A 21,502-nucleotide genomic window follows, 5' to 3' on the forward strand; every position below is an offset into this window, starting at 1 on the left:
AATTGTAATATTTCTGACTGTCTGAGGCAAAATTTCCACGATTCAAATCGCATCGAATCGAAGATCAAATCGATTCGGGACTTTGTGCATCAGAAACGAATCGATTCTAGAAATCAGTGACGATACCCAGCCCTAGTGTGAATGTTAGGTACTTCTCCCCACAAAGATTATAAAACAATGTGGATTTTTTTTGCCTTCTTTGTAATTTGATTTAATTCATGCAATTCTTTCTTTCTTTTAAACCAGCTGTCTCTTCTTTAAAAACGCTTACAAGATTCAGTCGTAGCTTCAGTGCCTCATGCATCATTTGCTTTGCCTTGCAGTCATCTTGGTACTGGTCTTCTCTCCAGTTGGTGACAATCTGCTGCACTTGGCTGTAAAGGGAGGTGAGGAGACCCTCCCTCTGTTCATCCTGCCCTTTTAAGCAGGTCAAGACCAAAGACAGGAACGGCTGCTGGCTCAGCAGAGACATACTGTGAAAGGAAAACAAATTTCACTTGATGAAAAAGGAATCATTGTCCAGAAGTGGGCAGACTGAGTTTTTGGAGATTTCATAACATGTGTAAGTGCTACAAAATGAAAAATGTCCTTCCTGCCAAACATTTCTTTCTGAGATTCCAGATCAAAGAAATCTAACTGGTTTAACGACAAAGAAATGTTAGTTGGCCACATACCTTTTCTGTTTCTGCCTGTCCCTCTCCTTACGTGAAGAAGAGCCAAGGTGCTGCCCTTTCTCCAGCTCTTCTCCTGCTGCCTTTAGCACATGGCCCTGGACTGACGTGGGCAGCTTGGCTATCAACGGAGCCACCAGCCAAACACCCGATCGCTCTGATGAGCTGCAGATAAGAAATATTACACGTCAGCATCGCTGTATTCAAACCCAAATGCAATGGCTATGATTTTTTCCTTATAAATGTCCAGACACAACAAAAAAACAAACAAATTTTAACAAGACCCGAGGAGAGACGCACCTTAAAATAGGCTTCATTTTGCTTGTGGTACTGTTGTTATTAGATGCAGAGCCTCCTTGGGCTGCTGCCCCGTTCCCTGAGGGGTTACTGGAGTTCATCTCAGCTGATTTCTGGAACACCTCTATAGTGGCCTTGGCTATGTTCTCCAAGAGAGAGTAGAGTTCCTAAAGGAAAACAGATAAGAAATAATCTGATATGCCTGATAACAGAAATCCCACGATTATGTTGTTTTCTTTTCTTTTTTTAAAAACCCCCCAAAACAAGCAGATAACACTTACATTGTTGGTGCTCTGTTTGATCATCAGCTGCAGCTCCAGAGATGACTGTCTCATCGTCCACTGGTCCATATTCTGCATCAGGGAAAGGATTACTGTTAAATTCTCTTCTTGTGGTAGAAATTAACAACCTGTCATGAACAGGTTATGGATAGTTGAGGCATTAGTCCTGTGTTAAACCATGTCCTAAACATGTTAGATTTTCTGCTTTGTTTTAAACCACATGTAAAGGGACATTATGTGAATATTAAAAACAGCCTGTGATACTTTACGTACCTAAGGCTGTTCATAATTTATTATGTAAACAAACAGTTCACTGTGTGTCTGTATTTTAAAACAGGGGCATGTTTTTCTTTACTGATCCGATTTTTTCTGGTGGCCCATTAAATGAAATGAGTTTGACACTCCTGTCCTAAAAGCCTCACTTAGCCAGGAGAGGGCAGCAACACTCCACCAATCCAACTCAAGCAACAACTTGATAACAAATGATTTCAGACACATTAAAGCTGTTACAGTTAACACGCTCGTTCTAAACGGCAAACAAAGTTTCATGCATCATGTGAACTTTTTTTTTCCCTCTACCTGGAGGATGCGTTTGATACGCTGCCTCTGTGGGTTGTCACCGTCATCACTGTCCAGCTGGCGGTGAGGATAGCAAATAAGCTGCAGCAGTCGCTGGGCTTGAATGTTCACCAGCACCGGGTCTTGGAGGGCACTGCTGTCCTCAGACAGAGACTTCAGGCAGCGTTCTCCAACCCATTCCTGAAAAACGAGGGAAAAGGCGTAAAGTGGGAAATGTCAACAACTTCAGCGACCCCCAGGTTCAGGTTCAAGTATCAAGATAAACTCTGTCATCCAAAACAAGCATGACTAAAGCTAAGTGAGTGGTAATGAAAACAGGGCAATGGGTCAATTCTTATGAAACAGAGCTGCTGACTAAAAAATATTTTGGAAATTTCATGAGGTCTCAGAGCAAGTACATTCCTCTAAGATCTGAAGAGCTGCCAGCTCTTCCTCCAGCCTTCATATCTAAGTGACATCTGGTGCAGAATATGATCTCATTCATGCTTTTTATGCACCTCTGGCTTACTGAATTTACGTGAAGTACAAAATAAGAATAATCAGTTACTATTTGCTGTCTCACAAAAGCTTTCTGACAAAAACAATGCACCAAAGATAAGACCAAAGTTCTCAAAGTAAAAAGCAATCTTTTTTTAGCCATTTTACTGTGGACTATATTCACACCATCTTAACTCATGTTCTCACCTGCTGGCAGATGGTCTTCAAAACATACTTCGCATATACATCCAAGCTGGCCGTCTCGATCGAGACATTGCGTCCTTCGGATATGTCGTCGAGGCCGGCGGTGTGAGACAACCCTGAGCCTCTCAACTCAGCATCACCTGCAACAAGAAGGAGCCGGCAAAACCAATCAGTAAACATTTGGCAAAACTGATTATGCCTGTGTTTGATACCAGTTTTTACATGGTGCACTCTAAGCTCTAAATTATATAAGAGGAATATAAATAGTCATACCCAACATAAACACAGCTTTGAGAACAGCAAATACAGCTCCAACCACGATGCTGTTCTGGGAGGCGGCAAGAAGGTGGCGATCGCAAGACGACCGGATACCAACTGAAGCCTTGTCTGCAAAGTTATAACACCAGTTTAAGACAAGCTTTGTTTCAAGCTGAGAAAAATGGTAAAACGTTTGTAGATGCGCTCACTACCTGACTTCACGCCATCTTGGGGGACAGGGTTGCGTTGTGGTGTCTTGAAAAGATGCAGCAGAATTCTGCAGGTCAGTCTGGCTCCTGGTTCAGAGTCTTGCTCACTGCAGGCTGAAGTCACGGATCAAAACATATGCTCTGATTAACACCGAGTTCCTTCACATCGCATCAGGAAGGTTCACTCCTTTTTTCTTTTTGGATGGGCTACACAATCCACTACATCAAAGTCACACATCTAAATTTAAACCCTGTCCTAGATAGGCTTCTCATCAGGCAAGATAAAGATGAATTTTCATAGAGCTGTTGTCGTGAAACAGGGAGTGAGAACAAAGCATTTACTACAAGTGAGAGCTGTTGGCATTTGGCACATGTAGTAGTGTTATAACATGAGCCAAATGCAACCAAACAGCATGGCTGAATGAGGCTTTGTCTCCACTCTGGGAGGGAAAAAAAGATTAACAGCAGGGAGAGAGGCACTTTTCTGGCGAAAGCACAAACTGCACCGAGGCTTTGTGGACCCAGATCAAATCCGTCACGTTTATTCTCCCCTTTGATAGAACTAATGCATTATAAAGCTGGATATTCCTTCCTGTGAGCCAGGCTGAAATGTGCTGCTCACTCATTTATAGAATGCCCAATGCCTGTGCGGTTATATAGAGATGCTTGGAAGGAAAGTGGTATAGAGAACGCAAGTAAGGCTAAAGGAAAAATGTAAGCGAGAGATTTAGTGGACAAATGGGCTTTACTATAAAGAATATTTTAAAGAAAACACTCCCACAGGGGGCAGTTTTTAAATAATACATAAAAGAAGTATACTTATCCATATCCTTATCTATTATTAGACAAGTATTTCACACACATATCATATTCAAATATGATACTTAGGGATAGCTCAGTAGGTAGCGCAGTCGCCCCATGATCGGGGGTTCGAATCCACTGAAGGGCTACCTTGAGGTACCCCACACGCTGCTCCCCGGGCGCCTGATTAGTGGCTGCCCGCTGCTTCACTGAGTGAATGGGTTAAATGCAGAGAGAGTAATTTCTCCACGGTGATCAATAAAGTATACATTATTATTATTTTGGGTTTAGCAGTGGAGCACACGGATGACAGAGTTTAACGATCTCTAGAACAATGCTAAAATAAGGCAATGAAATGCATCCCATTAGTTAGGTGGACAAAACTGAACGTCTAAATGCACTATTGGGACTGTGAAGTTGTGTAGGTCACAAAACTTCAGAGTCCTCATATGTCACATGGAATAAAGAGCGCACTCCTTGAAACTTCACAAAGCTACATCTAATCAAAAGATGGAGTTGTGTCATTATTGTTCTTTTTTTGTGAAACGATCAGAATTAAACCTCAACCCTTGCATATACACATAACATAGTTACTTGTTCCTTTTGTCTTGGTTCAGTGCTTTCCATTTTCTTTTAATCTTCACATTTATTTTACTTGGTTTGCCTAATTTTACTTTTGAAAAGATAAGGAGCTGAATTGTAGATTGTAAAACTTAAAGCGTTTGACGAATAGTGGAAACCACGGAGAAATCGATATCTCAGCTGGACATCTGCATCTGCCAAAAATGTCCTTTCTGTCTGATACCGGCTGATCAACAATGTGATGTTTACTGATGGAAAATAACAAATTGTTACTTTAACAATTTCACAATTGAGGCATCCCTAACTGAACTTGTGAAAACGAGCTAGCAAAAGCATCAAGCTCCTGTGGATTCTGTTTTAGTACTACAACTGTAAACTTCACCAATGTGATCAAGGCTCCCGGCATCTGACCAATAATATTTGAAGCAATGGCATAAAGTACTTCCTTTACCCGAATTCATGGGATTTAAAAACTCTTACCTGCATTGAGAAGGGAAGGAATGGCAACACAACGAACCAGGTCTTCAAGGAGCAAGCACTGTCTGGCAATGAGAATGGCTACGAAGGTTGCCAGAGAATCGTGGAAGGACAAATCGCTAACCTTAAGGACACAAGACAAGTAAAAGATCAAATTTAACACGTGTTTTGTGAAAAAACATTCTTCCCTAATTTAGAAAAAACAAACCAACCCCAAAAAACCAAAATACTATGAAACTTCGGAAGAAACTAGCATTTGCTTTGCTTAATATGAGCCTCGACCACTGTTGAGAGTATATGCATAAGAGAAAATAAGGAAAACAGGTTTACTTTAAAAAGAAACTTACATCTACGTTACACAGCAAGTCATTGAAGCCACAGTTGCCGTTGTTAGAGGAGCAGCAAAGAGCCTTGAGAATGCCGAGCCATTCGGCGCTCAGGGAGCGGCAATATGCCGTCAGCTCCGCACACAAGATCCCAATATCGTTCACCCTGAAAGCACATCACATGTCATGAAACCAAAGTCCAGTAGTGCAGCAATCCGAGCCCTACACCCGTGTAGCCCAGCAGGAGTAACGCACCTTTCTGGGTCTCGGTGATCCACACACACATCCATTAGCACATTACAGACAAAGCTGTAGCGGTTGGGTGGGCTGTCATTCAAGAGTTTGCCAATCACGGAGTGGTTGAAGTTGTTGGCTGAGGGGTTGGCGATGGCCTCCATCATGTACATAGGATCCCAAAGCATGTTGGAGTCTGATGGGTCAATATTGCAGTAGATGGAGTTCTTCACTTTAGAGCAAAACTCACTGTGGTAGAACACAAGGCAAAAACAAATAGTTGAGATTATGTTGCACCGAGCAATAAAAACAAACAAACATATTAGTTCAAAAGTGGGTTCAAATTATTCTATTCTAGCATAATTTATGAGTCTATGCATTTTTTCCTGTGCATTTACACAAGTTTTTTTTTCCCCTTACCTAAATATCTCACCAAACTTGTTCTTGAGGTGACTACAGGAGGTGTAGAGATCATACAGATAGGCCAGAATGCAACGCTCAGCAGAGGAACAGTCTGCTGGGTTCACACCTGACTTCACCACAATGCGCAACCTGTCAATACAACGAAAATGTGATTCGTTCAGTTATGAAAAGAAAAAGTTGGTTATTTCTTGCTGAGGAGGATGTGATGGGACAGCACGGAGAAACAGTGTTACATATATATGTTACTCTGATAAAATGTAATAAAATCCATTTAAAAACCACTAATGAAAACACTACTGTAATAACAATGCACCATATACGCAAGGTTATGAGGGTCCTGTTGGCCTGCATCATTAAAAATCAAGAAATTGCCTGCCACATAAAATCTGAACATGTGTTTCCACAAAAGAATAGAAAGCGATATACTGTGGTAATAACGGCGCTTTAGAGGTGCAATTAAGAGGCGTTTGTTAAGTGTTTTACGGTACACAGCATTCAGGAATCAAATGCACCGTCAGCATCCCCGCGGTATAAAAATCCCAATTAAAGTCAAGTGAATGCCTTTCTGAATGAGTGCAAACCAACAACAATTCTTTAACTCTGCAATGACTAAACGCATCCTCTCTTTACTACTTTAATTACAAGTTTAACTGAAGCCTTAACCCTGCAAACATCCCTTTATGGGTGTGATGAAATCTCTATTTCAGTTTATCTAGCAGAAAGATGACAACACAGTCTTGGTCCACCGACTGCAATTTAAACTGGTATAAAATGAGCTTTTCCAAACATTAAAACTTGTAACATACCCATCAAAAACTTGGGCTGTCTGCTCAGGATTGAGGATGAGGCAGGAGTGGTACCTCCTCAGCACTGCTACAATACACAGACACAGGCTTGTGGTGTAGCTGCCCACCAGGCTGGATGACTTCAGCAGCAGCTCTGCTTCCACCAGACTTAACTCATTCAGAAGCTGCGCAACACAGTCAACAGATGTTTACACATGACGCTGAGTAAACGGTGAAGTTAACTTGATTTGTCTGCATAAAATGTGACTGAAGTGCCAGTACCTGAATAGCGAAGTCTATGAGGCCACTAATGTTAAGGGAGTACTCCATGAGGTCAAAGATGAACTGAATGTGCTGGACGAGAGGCAGGTGGTAGGACATCCCTAAGGCAAAGCTGGTGATCTGTTCCAGCACATTTCTGGACACCTGCACACAAAATACCAGACGTGAAATTAATGCAAGAAATATGAGAACAAATATCTTCTTTAGAGTCAATAAACCAATTTGGAATTTTAAGTGCATGTGGATTAATACTCAAATCATGGTAAATAGGCAAACTTAGTTTAACTACCAGCAAAAGAGGAAAACTAATAAACGCTCAAAGTTTCTCACAAAGAGTCTGATGAATAAAAAGGACGACTGAACTGTCACATCTGAAGCTACAGCTGAAGGGTGATTAGCTTGGCTTATAGTAAAGACCAGAAGATGGGGAAGTAGCCAGTCTGGCTCTTTATAAAAGTTTAAAAAAGAAAGAAAAAGCTTAATGTTCAAGAGATATATGGATGGAATCAATCTTCTTACCCACTTGAATCTTCAAGAAAGCGAATAAGCATATTTCAGAAAATGTCAAACGATTCCTTTAATATAAATACAGACACCGACTCAGCCGTAAAGTGGTGGAAAGTTATCCTTATGTACTAAACTGTAAATCCCCAAACACTATGAGACAACGTCTGGCCTCCTGAGGCTTCTGAAATCTGAATTAGGCCCTTGAAGACTTGAGTCCAACTAATAAAGTAAAAAAGTTCCAAATGAAATTTTCAAAATGTTTTACACAGTTTATAATATGTGGGCTAATACTAAAAACACTTTACTATTCAGGACTGACTGCATTCTCTGCCATTTATAATTTAAATAGATGACATTATGATGCGTTTTTACCAAGTGGCAATCTCAGGAGCTGAAAATAGAGCCAATGCTGTTTCAGCTGCTCCCTTATACACAGGGGGTCGCTCCAGTTTGTGTTTTTAGACCAGATGCCCTTAACGACTCAACCCTGAAGAGACTTGTCTCAGGTCTGTGAGATGGAACCATGCTAAATGCTAACCAAGCTGGTACCCGACTAAATATTCACACTTCTTTCTCCAACAAGTCAAAACTAAAATGGCCAAAATGCTAATGTTAAGGCCTCAAGGTGCAAAGTAAAAACCAGCTGATGGCATGGCCAATGGCTATATTTGATAAACTCAGGTTTTCAGGTTCCAACCTTCTCAGAGCTGTTTTGGTTCTGAGGCATTAAATTGTTTTGTGACATCTTACAGAAGAAATATTTATACGGATACATTTGAAAGGTCATTCCTTCGGGTCCATTTGGCTACTGTTTAAACAATAACAGAATCTAAAACACGACTCCAATGAGAAGATAAAATGATTCCTTGTCTAACCTGGGAGGTGACCTGGTGCTGGTCAAAGTGGGAGAGGTGCTGGAATTTGGAGAAGATATCCTCTGCAGTGGGAAAGGCCTCTGGCTTACTCCTCTTCCTTTTTTGTCCTTCCTCTCCTCCTGTGTATGCAGAGGGTAAAAAACAGAAGAAAAAGAAATTTTAAAAAAAGGAAGCAGCAACTCTTGCTGGTCAGCAGTATTCTTTCCAGTCCGCCAAACAGGCCAGCCATGAAATCTAGTTAAGCTAGTGGAGTCTTATCTTATTCCAGCCTACTTCGAAGCTTCGCTGCAAAATACATTGCTATGGAGGCACTTTAAAGAAAAGGAACGAGGTACTTTTTATTTAAGAGATACATAGCTGTGAAGGGAAGGTCATCACAACCTCAGAAATCTGCCATAAAACATTCTGGTATGTGCAATTATTACTCCCAAAACCTTAAATCAGACTAATAAGGTCACGTGTATTTGAGATAAAGTGTCTGTGAACAGATGAAAGCTATTAGCATAGAAATTGGGTAGAAAGAAGATTGAGTGATGTAAACCCCTGAGGGTTCATAGAGAACAGAAGGGAAAAAAAGAGGGCTTTTTCTTTTAAGAAGGGCAGAAGAAAGGCGTTACAAATGTAAAGTACACAAAGAGGAGAATTATTAGTCGGATAACGGCTGGAACGGCCACAGTGGGAAAGCAAGCAATTACCCTACGTGTGAAAAATGTTTTACAAACAACCAAACATGATAAAGCTTCTGTTTTCCATGTTGCTTTCAGCCAAAACATTATCTTTCATATGATAAACACGGATTATTCTGCAGAAAGATGCGGGGGAAACATTCAGTCAACAAATTGGGGGAACATGTATAAAACATTCAAACAACCCCCTGACTCCCATTTTCATCCTTAAAGGTGAAAAGTAGGTAAAATAAAACTGTAATGTAATCTTAAAAAAACATAAAACTGCCAGACAAAATTCATGCCCGGAGAAGCAAACAGAAAATGTTTAGCATCAGTCAAAGGAGGAACGCTGTTACCTGTTTCTGCTGTGCTTTTGCGGTTTAGCACCTTCAGGATGTCTTTGGTAATTTTCTTAATGGTGTGTCTCGCCTCATCTCTCAGTTTGCCCACACCGTAGAGGACCACTAAACGCTGGTTGCATTCATGACTGGCACTTTCCTCCTAAAAAGAAAGAAAGAGATCCTGATGAACTTCAATAAAAATCAAGAACGACAGGAACCAAAAGAAAAAGACGAGCAATAATTTAGCAAACTTTTCAAACCAGCTGATAAGGACAATAAAAACTACCCCAAAAAAGAATCTTACACTGAACTGTGTTAAAATCATGCTGTGAATGAGTCCAGAATTAAAGCAGTTATAATTCTGTGTATGAAAAAATCTCATCGAGCACTAAACAGAGCCATTTCACAAATAACATTAAAAATATCATATTCATTTAGCTATATTAATATTAGAAATTATTCACATCAATGCTTTTTGTCCACCAATGACATTATAAAGCATCATTTATATAATTTAAACAACATTTAGGGACCAAGATTTAATAGATTCAAAAGTTCAATGGCCTCAGTGTATGTGCAACTTCATGTATTAAGCAAAGTCATTTTTTTATAGCATTTACACCCATTCACAAAGACCTTGCAAAACAAATCAAGTTAATATACAAGACTTTATTGATACAGAGAGTAAGAGCTAGCTCTTCATGGGAAAAGGAAATCAAATCTAAAATAGCTGAAAAACAATTCCAGACCTCATTAGGAAACTAGGAAACCACCAAAACATATTTTCTTTTGGCCACCTGAGTTGATTTCATAATGTAAATTTGCTTTTCAGTAATTTAGGCTATAGTTAAACTGAGACTGAAAATGAAAACGGGTTTCAGGAAACTAAATAAAAACTAACAGATGTACCGACAAACATCCAGTTCAGATGTTGTCAAAGTATAGAGGAAGAAGATTATTCTCCATCTTTATCATTTACTACATAATATCACTGAGTCATACTGTGCTTTCAGTGTATTAGGAAGATATCTGCGCTTAAGTCCCTGTAGGAGAGAGTATCGGGTATTTCTGTTTTCAAAGTCACACTGTAAGGATTCTTACCTGAGGAATAGGGAAGTGAGTGGCATACTGGATGTGACGGGGTTGCTCATACAGTTGAGGAAAGGCGGGGTCCATACCCTTGTCCTTACAGTTGGGCTTGCTGTCCTGATCTGTAACCGGCTTCTCTGGAGAGGGGCTTCCCTTGGTTTCACAGTGCATTGGAGGTGAGAACATCTGCAGGACAAAGAAGGCTGAAATTACTTCAAGCGAGGAACACCAAAATGTTCAGACAGAAATGGCTCCTAGTGTTTGTGTGTAAATTCTGGCAAAAATATACCTCATCAAAATTAGCACTGGAGTTATGATCGATTTCCATGGACTCCGACAGGCCAGTATCCTGTTGAACAAACAAGAATTCATGTTATCTTTTTACACCACACAGCTACTGTGTCTGTAACTCTACACAACATCGACAACAGATTCCTCCAACATGCCTCCATCTTGACACTGCTGCCTGCATCCTGCTCTTTGCGCTCCGATTCATCAGAGGGCTCATCGCTGGGTGAACGTGGGCGGGGCAGGTGGGAGTCAGAAGCCAAGTCGCCACGGGAAATGAGCGTGCACATGTAGATATTGTGGGAAAAGACGTCGTGACGGATGAGCTCGCAGAAGAGAAGGACTAGGTTGGAGAACTCCACGCGTTCGCTTTCATTCCCAGGCTCCGCTGTGAAGGGGAAAAGAGGATTTGAATAATTTATTAGCAGATTTCCCCTGCCAAATCATTTCGAATAAATATGCAATGAGTAATGAAGTAAAAAGGCAAAGACAAAAGGACGTAAAGTTCGTTCAATATTTAGACTGAGATCATGTGTGACACATCAGAGAATCATCGCTGCAAGAAACAAACAAAAAGAAAGACTCACTCAGGGTGGGAGCCTGAGTGTCGAGGAACTGCAGCAGCACATCCTGAAAGACTGGCAGTGTGGCAGCTGACAGGGAACCAGATGACACAGAGCCCTTCTCATCCACCACCTCCGACTCGCCGCACCTCTGCAAACAAATGTGCAACAGACAGTCTTTGAGTGCTAAATTCAGAAAAATGTTCTTACTTAGCATGTTTCTTTGGATTTACAGTAAATCTACACACACGCTGAAAGTCAACTGTGTATACACATTTAAAGCTTCTCACTAAATCTTATACTCAAAAGATAAAGATTAGGGATGCGACAACTACAAATAAACAACATCAGAGACTGATATGTTCAGACACAACAGATGGTTACCGTGACTTCAAAATATAAACTAAAGAATAAAACCCTATTCACACATTATCTGAGATACATGCTATGTTGTAGGGAATGGAGAGCTTACCTGTGATCTTAATCACAAAATGTCACAAATATGTCTGCAAGTCATGAAGCATGCAGCAAATTCACCACCAAATTTTGTCAAATGGGTCATGTTAATAGTAAGCCCCCTGTAAAATGGCATTTCTGCCTTTTATTTTATTTGAACAGTTTCATTTGTGTCCCCACTGCTTTCTTCTCCTGCATGAGGAAGTTTTAGGGAGTTTGTATCGGCAATTATAAGGGACAGTCTGGAAAGCATTTTCACAGCACAGAGGCCCAGTCATAAAAACAGTGAATGGTGAAATCCATCACAAAAGGAAAATATTAAAATATGATGATGATGATGATGATGTTATGATGATGGATGACATGCATGGCAACATTCGGTAAGGAACTGTAACAGTAATAACGTGGCAAAAATTATTAGTGTTAGATCTGCGGCTGACAGCCACGGATGTCATTAAATTTGAATATATCCTGTGTAAGAAATGTAATAAATTATAAGGTTTCTGTGACAGAAGTTGCACTAAAGGTGCAGAAGCGGCACAACAGAACTCAGATTGGAGGGCGGTGTGTTTCTTACCTCTGCTTCTATTTCAGCCTGCCTCTTTTCCAGCAGCTTGGCCACAACCATGGCCCTGTGTCTGCCTGAACGCTTACAGCACACAGCCCATTCACAAAGCAAGGTCACCACCGCATCATCATCAGGTGACATCTGGGTAGAAACACGCTTTATGAGACAACATCTCCAAAAATAACATCACTCGGTGTCACACTATTATCTGATGATCGGTAATCACATGGCATCAGCAGTCTGCTTTTTATTACAATTAACAACAACGTGGTCAGTACTCTCCTGTAGCATGCAACTACTAAAGCTAACTCAAACTAAACTAACAACTGTGGGAAAAATCACTTTTAACTTAAATAAAAACCTAGCCTTTAGTGAACCATTCAATCAAAACTGGAAACGACCAAAACTACTTCGAAAACTAGAACTAAACTGAATACCAAACAAAATGTAACTAACTATAACTGCATTTAACTGTTAACTCACTAAAATATACACCAAACTCATTACCTCGTGGCCATCTTTGCTCTGGCCTGAACCAAATATCCGGTTGTACAGTGAATCCAGGGAGTTGTTGAAGTCAGACTTCTCAAAGCTGTGGTTGTCTAAAACCTCCAGAGTGTGGAGAACCCTTCCGATGGTGAATCCTGCCAGAAGATCAACATTATTTTAATTTGTTCTTAAAAGCTGCAATCAAGTATCTAAAGAGTGAAAGAAACAGTGTTCATACCCGCTGTCGTCTCCTGGCACTTATCAAACGACCACCTGAACTCCACTGCCTGACCTCGCTCCTTAATTTGTTCCTCAATCTCCCGCAACTTTGCACGAACCTGTGAAAGACCACTCTGTTAGAGGGCAAGAAACTGAAACCCAAAACCTGTGGGACTGCCAACAAATCTTAAGATTATGAGGTAACTAAATAACCAATTAAAAGTAGTGAAGAAGGTTTATGTAAAGCACAGTTGTGTTTATAAGTAGAGAATCTCCAAACACCTGACATATATTTCAACGCAAACTTCCATTTGCTCAAACTGGCTTTGTTGGTACTTCAGACACTGTCCTTGTGTTTCTGCACTAGGAGCCTGTTTGTGCACAAATCTGTTTTGCTCTGTGCATTTCTTGTTCTTTATTGATTTACTGTAATACACTGGAATCCATTGCTTTTGTGCACTAGAAAAGCCAATACAATGACTTTAATTGCAAACAAATGAAAGAAAAGCCCATGAGGTTTTTTTTTTGAGCACCATATGAATAATTTCACATACAAAAAAAGGAAAATGTGAGTATGGATGGAGGTACCTGCTGTGTAAAGGCAGTGTTGCCTCCTGGCATTGGCAAGCTGGAAGGAGCGATGGGCAGGAGGTCGAGAGGGGAACCAGTCTTGTTTCTGCTGTCTGTTAAAGAGTAATGCCACACAAGAGCACTGGGACAGCACAACACAATGCTCTAATGTGACAATGACAGGAGAGAGAGGGGCAGGGAGAAGGAATAAAGGAATAAATACCGGGCTTAGAAACCATGTATTAAGTACATGAGAATGAAATTGGACATAGAATACCTGTAACATGCAGCTGAGACCAAACACCAGAGGCCTGTGCTGTGGACAGATATAGAAGTCTGTAAAAGGTGTCTGGGGCTGGTTCCCTCCCGCTGGCTGGGAGGTTGGTGTGGAGGGCAGAGCGTTGCTTTGCTGTGTCAAGATGCCGTGAGCTGGATGCCCTCCTGTGCCGGGGCCCAGGCTCCCGTCACTTAGCAACAAGTTGAGGCGGCGCGTGCAGAAGTAAGCCAGTCTTCGTGACAAGTAAGCAGACTGCACGAATTCCCCCGAGTACTGTGGCACAGAGGAGAGATTCACAGCATTAACCAGAGCACTTGGTGTTCATTCACATCAGTCAGCCCCGGTGGGTGCTGTCACCAAAGGTTACTGCCATCACACGAAGAAACAAAACAGGATAAAGTGGTGACAGCTGTAGAAGCACGTCATACCACAGAGCAGGTGGGTGGGTGTATCTGCACAGCTGTATGAATGTTAAGGAGGAGTGCAGGTTTCGCAAATGTGATCCATTAAAGCACGAGTGATGAGGTTAGATTGAAACTAAAGACTGAGGTTCATAATGAGGTGACAGTGAATGAGCAGATGTGTATACCTGTAGTAAAAGGGGCAAAAGTAGTCTGAGAAGCTCATCTTCACCAGGCCGGACTTTCTCAAAACACTCCAGCACCCACGTCAGGAACTCGTGTCTGTCTAACATACCATCCTGAGCACAGAAACACAAGTCCAGCTTAATACTATGCAGATCTTAACACTCCTACACACTGTCTCCTTTGTGTGGCTGAAAAATGTATTAAATTAGAACATTTTCAACATCATCATATATACACAGAACACAGTAGCTGCCTCAGACTTCATATCATCCACTCAGAAGACTACTGAGATTAATATGACTGAATATGCTGCACATACATGCAAGAGCAACATCCTTTGGCAACATCTAACCTCAAAACTTTCCAGATCTAAAACAAATGATAATTTTTAGAAGAGAAACTATTGATACAGCAACAACCCTGAAGTTCAAAGCATCAATCAGCGTCTGTAACACGTCCATTTAAATTTAAATATCAATTACAGACGGCACAATTTAGTGAATTAAATATGATAAATATTTGTTACAAATTGCATGCTTGTGACTCAAAGATAAAATAGTATAATAAACCAGTGCGATTCATCAAAACCTAAATGTTGCCATGGAGCGTCATTAAGTTTGTGCACAGCAGGTAACTCGTGTAACTACCAAAGCTCAACTGCAGCATTTTAACTCCAAGACTTTTTCAGCAGCAGACTTGAGAGTGTGAGCTGACCTGAAACATGAACATGGCCAGCTTCTCGTTGTATTCCCACTGCTTCATGGCCGTCTCCACATCAGGGGGATTAGCTGGCAGGGGTGAGCTGCAGCCTTGGCTGGGAAACTGTCTGTAAAACTCAGCCACCTTCTGAAGCTGCTCCCAGAGATACTTGGTAATGATTTGGGTCCATTCTATACAAACACACATACACACACAAAGAAATTACTTTCACAGCTAATACATATCTAATACATGATGTCACAATATCAAATGAAAGGTAAAATTATATCGTTTAGCCAAATGATCCCTCGAGACTGAAAAGACCCAAGTAACATGCTCACCTATGCACGGGTCAATCACATGCCTCTTCTTGACTTTAGTTTCTGTGATAGCTGCATGATATGCGCAGGTCATCTTAATCATCCATGCTGAACGCATTACAGGGACTGAGTACTTGGCCAAGTATCCAAAAACCTCTTCCTTCTTGCTAAAGATCGGTACCTGTAAAAAGATTTAGCAACAAATTTAATGGAGTGCTGTATTGAACTGCTGACAGGGAAGCAGGAGTACACTGACCGAACAATATTGCTATATCTGACTGATATCTTCATCTCCTTATATGTAAAAATGACAGCATTTTCTGATTGCAGTGGCTGATATTTATTTTGTTGTGTTATCTTAATTGTGTGGTAAACAGCCTGTATTTGTATAGCGCCTTTACTAGTCCTGCCTAGGGACCCCAAAGCGCTTTACACACCCAGTCATCCACCCATTCACACACTGGTGGAGGCAGCTACAGGTGTAGCCACAGCTGCCCTGGGGCAGACTGACAGAAGCGAGGCTGCCATATCGCGCCATCGGCCCTTCTGGCCATCACCAGTAGGCAACGGGTGAAGTGTCTTGCCCAAGGACACAACGACCGAGAGTGTCCGGGCCGGGGCTCCAACCGGCAACCTTCCGATTACAAGACGAACACCCAACTCTTGAGCCACGATCGCCCCGTGTGCTGGCAAACTGCTCAAAACCACTGTGATAAAGAGCTAAAAGAACCTTAATCATAAGTTAAAAAGGAAGAAATAACATAATAAGACTAAAAATATCCACAGTGATGACGGCCATTAATAAAATGTTTAACATGGATAAAATTAAGAGAGACTGTAGAACTGTGTCAAATTGCCACACCTCTAAATACACACAAATTGCATTCTGCACTTTTTATAGACTTCTTGGTAAGCCATTATTATTTAATAATTCCTTTATTTATTATGTCTATCTATATTATTATTAACATTAATGTTTAATTACATATATTTATATTACTTTTATTTTATTAGGGTATCATTCTTTTAATTGTTCCCAGGATGAGACCTCAGTAACTTCACCTCATTCTGTCACGTTTCTTCATCAAAATGTAGCATACATATCAGGAATGTATGTTATTCCTAAACTATATGGCTCCAGTCTTCAGAAATCATTTCATTCATTGCTTGATCTGCTTTGAAAATAAATGGTGAGAAAGAAAACACCTAAAACGCAGCCAAGGAGAAACCTGGAATTGTTATCCTTCGGGAAAAATGATCTGCCAAAGTCCTTAATAAATCCAGCCAGTTTATCACGGCACAGTGAAGTATGTTAAGCAATAAAATAATTTTAAAAACTGCAATGTGCAGGTAAAATGATAAGCAGCTTGCTTGAAAACACACACAAAGCTCACCTTTCATTTATTTCGATGCTTTAAAACTTCAAAATCTATATGCTTCAATTTGTAAGAGCACTTACTTGGAGAATAATTTCACAATATTGAACAAAACAATTCAGACGATCTATGACTAACAGATTTCGTAGTTCTTTAAAAAAAGAAAAATAAGCTGCTGACACTTTCAAATAAAGACATGCATTGTGTTTTGGGTCAATACACCCAAACAAGACTAACAAAAGGCTTGATTTACACAAAAGCATTACGTTTTCTTAGCTAGGCTATTTAAAAAGCACTTTTGAATTGTTCCTGTTTCGTAACATCTCAACCAAACAGGGGAGTTCTGTTTAATATAGGAATTATTTTCTCTACACTCATTCAAACTGCTGCCTTTTCTCCTTCAGCTTTTACAGAACCAACACACTTTCTTCTCATGGTCATGTACACGTAAGGATTTTGCCAACAATATTTTTATATTTTGATCTTTTTTAACTCCACCATTTCTTTTGATCACGACCTCATCTGCCACGCTCTGGTGTGGTTTACCCCCAGATGCTTTCTATAACATCATCAAGAGTCCTCTTTGATGACCTCACCTGGGCTTTATATACACACTCCATTTGCTTCTCTTGGGTTGAGAAGCAACCTAAGAGTATGAGGAGTTGATGACTCCTCATACTGTTGCTCAATAATAAATACTAAGTTCTGTCTCACTAGGAAAAGCTTTCAAACCAAGCCTATCAACTTCAGTCAGCTCAATAAAAAAAAACAAAATAACAACAACAACAACAAAAAACTGTTATTAGCTAAAATCACTAGGTTTAAAAAAACCTACAAATTCATATAGCTAGCAAAAAATATAGTTGTTGCTGTGGCTCAGGTGGAGTGCCCAGTTGTAAGTTTGGTAGACTCCTCTGGTCCTCATGCAGAAGTATCCTTTAACAAGATACTGAACCACTTGTCCCTGATGCATCCATCAGGGTGCAAGTGTGTGTGTAAATGTTAGAAATCTTAAGCAGTATATGTCTGTGTTATTGGGTAAATGAGATTTGCAGTTGAAAGGCAGTATATAAGTACCAGGCCATGTTCTACAATGTGTGCCTTTCTCTTATTTTTGTATATATTTCTCCTGTTTGCCATTTATTCCTGCTCTCTGCTATTTAATACATATATATATATACACACACATATATATAACACAAAAAATGACAACTTATAAATGATATTCTACAACACTCAGCTCTGTTAATAGCTTATCTAGTAGAGCACACAACATCACATTTCAACTTGAAGAGGCAAAAGAGCCACTAAACTTCAAACTGCTGCTCCTTATGGTTATATAGCTATTAAACATGCAGGAAATCCAAAGTGTGGGACCATTTCAGTAAGTACCATTTCAAAAGACAATCCTAAAACGGTAACATGCAATCTCTGCAGGCATACATTCCCCTGTTATTCATCAACCTTTAAGAAAATGCCCCATAATTTGAAACATGGATCCACTTGGCATGCCTGCTGGCTAAACATTAAAGTCTCTTTTATTTATCTATTTATTTATTTTATTTAGAAAGAGGGGCAATACATATTAATGAACAAGTTAACAAATGTAAATATGACAGATTATAGCCTTGGGCTAATTTGCATCTGCAGACCCTCTGGCAGGTTGGTGTTACACACAAGTTAGTAAAAACATACAGAGACACTATTTACAGGTCAGGTGACAAGGACAAAAACAGTGAGCACATTATATTAGAACAAACAATGACAAGAAGAGTGGACAAGAGAGGACAATATAGATAACAATAATGGAAACACATCAATTATATTGCAAAAACCCCAAAATTACACATGCCCTGACTGTCCTGATATTGCACTGACCCATTACACTAATAGTTGTAATACACTAACTCTTTCTCATGTCCAATATAAAGCATGATTAATTAAACATGATCACATGTTTGTGTGTCCCTGAGCCACCCTTTTAAGTGACTCTTAAAGATGGGGAGACTTGTACTTCCCTCACTGACAGTGGAAGAGTATTCCAGAAGCTCACTCCCTGATATGACAGAGCATCTATGAAAAGGTGCTCCGTCTAAATGCCAATTCACAATTACATCTCTCAGTGGCTCGAGTCAGTCGAGACCCGGCAACACTGCTAGACTTTTGTTTAATAAAAATCACTGATTGGTGGAGGCACCAGACCATGTATAACGTTGTATATTAGACAGGCAGATTTAAATCATTTGAAATTAGTAAAATTTAGAAACTTGTATTTATCTCAAATTTGACAATGGTAATATAAAAAAGGTTTCTTATGTAATATTTTCAATGCTCTTTTGTAGCACACTTCGATTGGCCCAATAGCAGCAGAGCTCGTATAGGACCATCTTGTAACACAATATTCAATATGAGCCGGTATCATAGAGAGCAGGAATGTAATCGCTGCTGTGTCTGTTAATGATGTGCAGATATGTCTAAAGTTCTATATTAACATTTACAGTTTTCACTACTTTTTTAACATGTTTTTTAAAGGATAATTTTGAGTCTAGTAGCACTCCCAAACACTTAAATTCCTCAACATTAATTAGTTCTTGTGCACCCAAGAAAACTTTTACTGCAGCCACGGTTGTTTTAGGTTTACTAAAAAACATTGATACGGTCTTTTTAACATAAAGGCACAGGCATGAGTCATTCAGCCATTTTTGTAAATCATGTAATGCCAATGAAAGCTGATGGGCTGCATCATCAGCAGTTTTGGCTTGTGTAAAAATTACCATATCATCAGCATACATAATCGTGTCCACATTTTTGCACACATTGGGCAAGGCATTTACATAAAGTGAAAATAACAGGGGGCCTAGAATTGAACCCTGAGGGACACCTTGCGCACAGTAAAGATAGGGTGACTTGCTATTCTTTATTTGCACGCATTGTTTTCTATCTGATAGATAAGACTGTATCCATTTAACGGTGTGATTACTAAAGTTAAATGTTGACAGTCTAGACAAGAGCTTAAGATGATTCAGTGTCAAACGCACGGAAATCAAGAAAAACAGCCGCAACGTAACTGCTCTTGTCTAAGTAAGACTTCACTCTCTCAACAAAAACACAGACAGCCGTTTCAGTTGAGTGAAGAGTGCGAAACCCGAATTGCATAGGGTGCAAACCCGGATTGGAGTCATTAAGATGTTCAATGATTTAGCAACCCACTTTTCTGCTATCTTTGAAAAGATGGGGAGTATGCTAATAGGTCGATAGTTAGCAGGGTCTATTTATCACCCAATTTATAAATTGGTGTAACTTTTGCCACCTTCCAACTCAGAGGAACGACTGCCTGCGTCATTGATAAATTAATAAGATGGGTCACAGGCACCAAAAGACAAGATTTATAATACTTCAAGAAATTGGTATGAAACCCACACTCATCCCTTGCTTTAGAACTTTTTAATTTAGAGATTATATTTTCTACTTCATTTTCTGTAATTTTTCAAATGTTGAACTTTGAATCTTCAGAAGAAACATCCTCTTTGGTGTCAGTATTCCCAATATTTTGTTGAGGGTCACAAGAATTAGAAAACACGTGTGCAATTTCATTAATAGTACTTTGGAAAAAAAATCATTTAATTTAGTAGCTAGGCTGAGAGGCTCTGATACCAGCTCACTGGCAAATTTAAGTTCAAGGTCTTTATCAGCATTATGCTTACTGTTACCAAGGAGTTAATATTTTCCCAAATTAGCTTACAATTTCCTTTAGCAATATTAATTACAGTCATGAAAAAAAATTTGCTTTTGCCATTCTCAAAGTCTGTGCGACTTTATTCCTTGCAGATATAAAATGTACTCAATCAGTATTTAATCCAGATTGTAACAATGTTTTAAGTAACTGGTCTCTGAGTCTCATAAGCTGTTTACACTCAGTATTAATCCAAAGCAAGGAATAAACTCGTTTCTTTCAATGGCTCTCGTTCTGAAACTGTGACAAGACCCCTTTAATAGAAGAGTATAATAGATCACAACATTTATTAGTGTCATCATATTATAGTATGCTATTCCAATCGAAATTATTTAGAGCTGCCATTAAATGTTGTTCTTGACTATTTGGAATCAATGTTTTTTTTATATTCATGCTTTTACTGACGTCTCAGTCGCTTTTAGTCAGCTTTCTGAAGAAGAATATGGCACTGTGGTCAGACCTACCATCCCCCCCAGTAGCTTTTCTGGCTACTGAAGCACATTAAAAATCATTAATAACTTTTCAGGTTCTCTGAACTTGAGGCTTTCCTCCTGCATGCTTTGGGAAGACTTAAAGTGTAGTTGTTGTTGTGATTTTGCTTCTCCACAGCCCAGGAATTTAAACTATGCTTTAATGTGTACTTACTTCATATCATAAATTTAAAAACAATTAACTCACTAACTAGGTGGCTTAATGACTTGTGCTCAACTAGGAAACCAATTACAGGAATGCCCAATAATAAACAATAAACAAGGGTTTTAAGTTTTACCTTTTTAGCCAGCTGTGTCAGAGGTTTAGTCCCAGCTAAATCCGTGAACCAGTTATTGATGGAGCTCTGTGACCTCGCTGTGACAAGCCAGAAATTATCCTTCTGGTTGACCTGTGGTTTACGCTTCCCTGTGTCTGGAAACGTGCTGTAGCGCAGCTTCTCTGCAATAATGCTGCTGAAGTTTGAGCTGATCTATAAAGAGAGAGGGGAACATGTAAGATG

General features: G+C 39.8%; 1 protein-coding gene across 6 annotated transcripts in view; it reads right to left on the reverse strand.

Annotated features, from left to right (window-relative positions):
- The window catches only part of med12 (mediator complex subunit 12), a 34,589-nt gene that overhangs the window by 12,053 nt on the left and 1,034 nt on the right, over window positions 1-21,502 (reverse strand). For all 6 annotated transcript variants that reach the window (XM_085244931.1, XM_085244922.1, XM_085244905.1 and 3 more), the window contains exons 3-31: window positions 21,281-21,472; window positions 15,424-15,583; window positions 15,098-15,273; window positions 14,386-14,496; window positions 13,797-14,069; window positions 13,538-13,684; window positions 12,969-13,068; window positions 12,749-12,885; window positions 12,251-12,382; window positions 11,242-11,368; window positions 10,813-11,042; window positions 10,656-10,715; window positions 10,379-10,552; window positions 9,293-9,437; window positions 8,269-8,387; window positions 6,887-7,030; window positions 6,626-6,789; window positions 5,817-5,948; window positions 5,418-5,645; window positions 5,184-5,328; window positions 4,840-4,960; window positions 2,980-3,090; window positions 2,783-2,896; window positions 2,513-2,649; window positions 1,829-2,008; window positions 1,250-1,321; window positions 972-1,135; window positions 675-836; window positions 272-473 (exon numbers count right to left, since the gene is read on the reverse strand). In XM_085244931.1, the coding sequence (XP_085101057.1) occupies window positions 272-473; window positions 675-836; window positions 972-1,135; window positions 1,250-1,321; window positions 1,829-2,008; window positions 2,513-2,649; window positions 2,783-2,896; window positions 2,980-3,090; window positions 4,840-4,960; window positions 5,184-5,328; window positions 5,418-5,645; window positions 5,817-5,948; window positions 6,626-6,789; window positions 6,887-7,030; window positions 8,269-8,387; window positions 9,293-9,437; window positions 10,379-10,552; window positions 10,656-10,715; window positions 10,813-11,042; window positions 11,242-11,368; window positions 12,251-12,382; window positions 12,749-12,885; window positions 12,969-13,068; window positions 13,538-13,684; window positions 13,797-14,069; window positions 14,386-14,496; window positions 15,098-15,273; window positions 15,424-15,583; window positions 21,281-21,472 (4,359 nt within the window). The remainder of the gene's footprint in view (window positions 1-271; window positions 474-674; window positions 837-971; window positions 1,136-1,249; window positions 1,322-1,828; window positions 2,009-2,512; window positions 2,650-2,782; window positions 2,897-2,979; window positions 3,091-4,839; window positions 4,961-5,183; window positions 5,329-5,417; window positions 5,646-5,816; window positions 5,949-6,625; window positions 6,790-6,886; window positions 7,031-8,268; window positions 8,388-9,292; window positions 9,438-10,378; window positions 10,553-10,655; window positions 10,716-10,812; window positions 11,043-11,241; window positions 11,369-12,250; window positions 12,383-12,748; window positions 12,886-12,968; window positions 13,069-13,537; window positions 13,685-13,796; window positions 14,070-14,385; window positions 14,497-15,097; window positions 15,274-15,423; window positions 15,584-21,280; window positions 21,473-21,502) is intronic.

This window comes from Mchenga conophoros, linkage group LG2 (genome assembly GCF_057382185.1).
Source record: "Mchenga conophoros isolate Kocher_MC1m ecotype Shallow Benthic linkage group LG2, M_conophoros_male_GT1.1, whole genome shotgun sequence".
Taxonomy (NCBI): Eukaryota; Metazoa; Chordata; class Actinopteri; order Cichliformes; family Cichlidae; genus Mchenga; species Mchenga conophoros.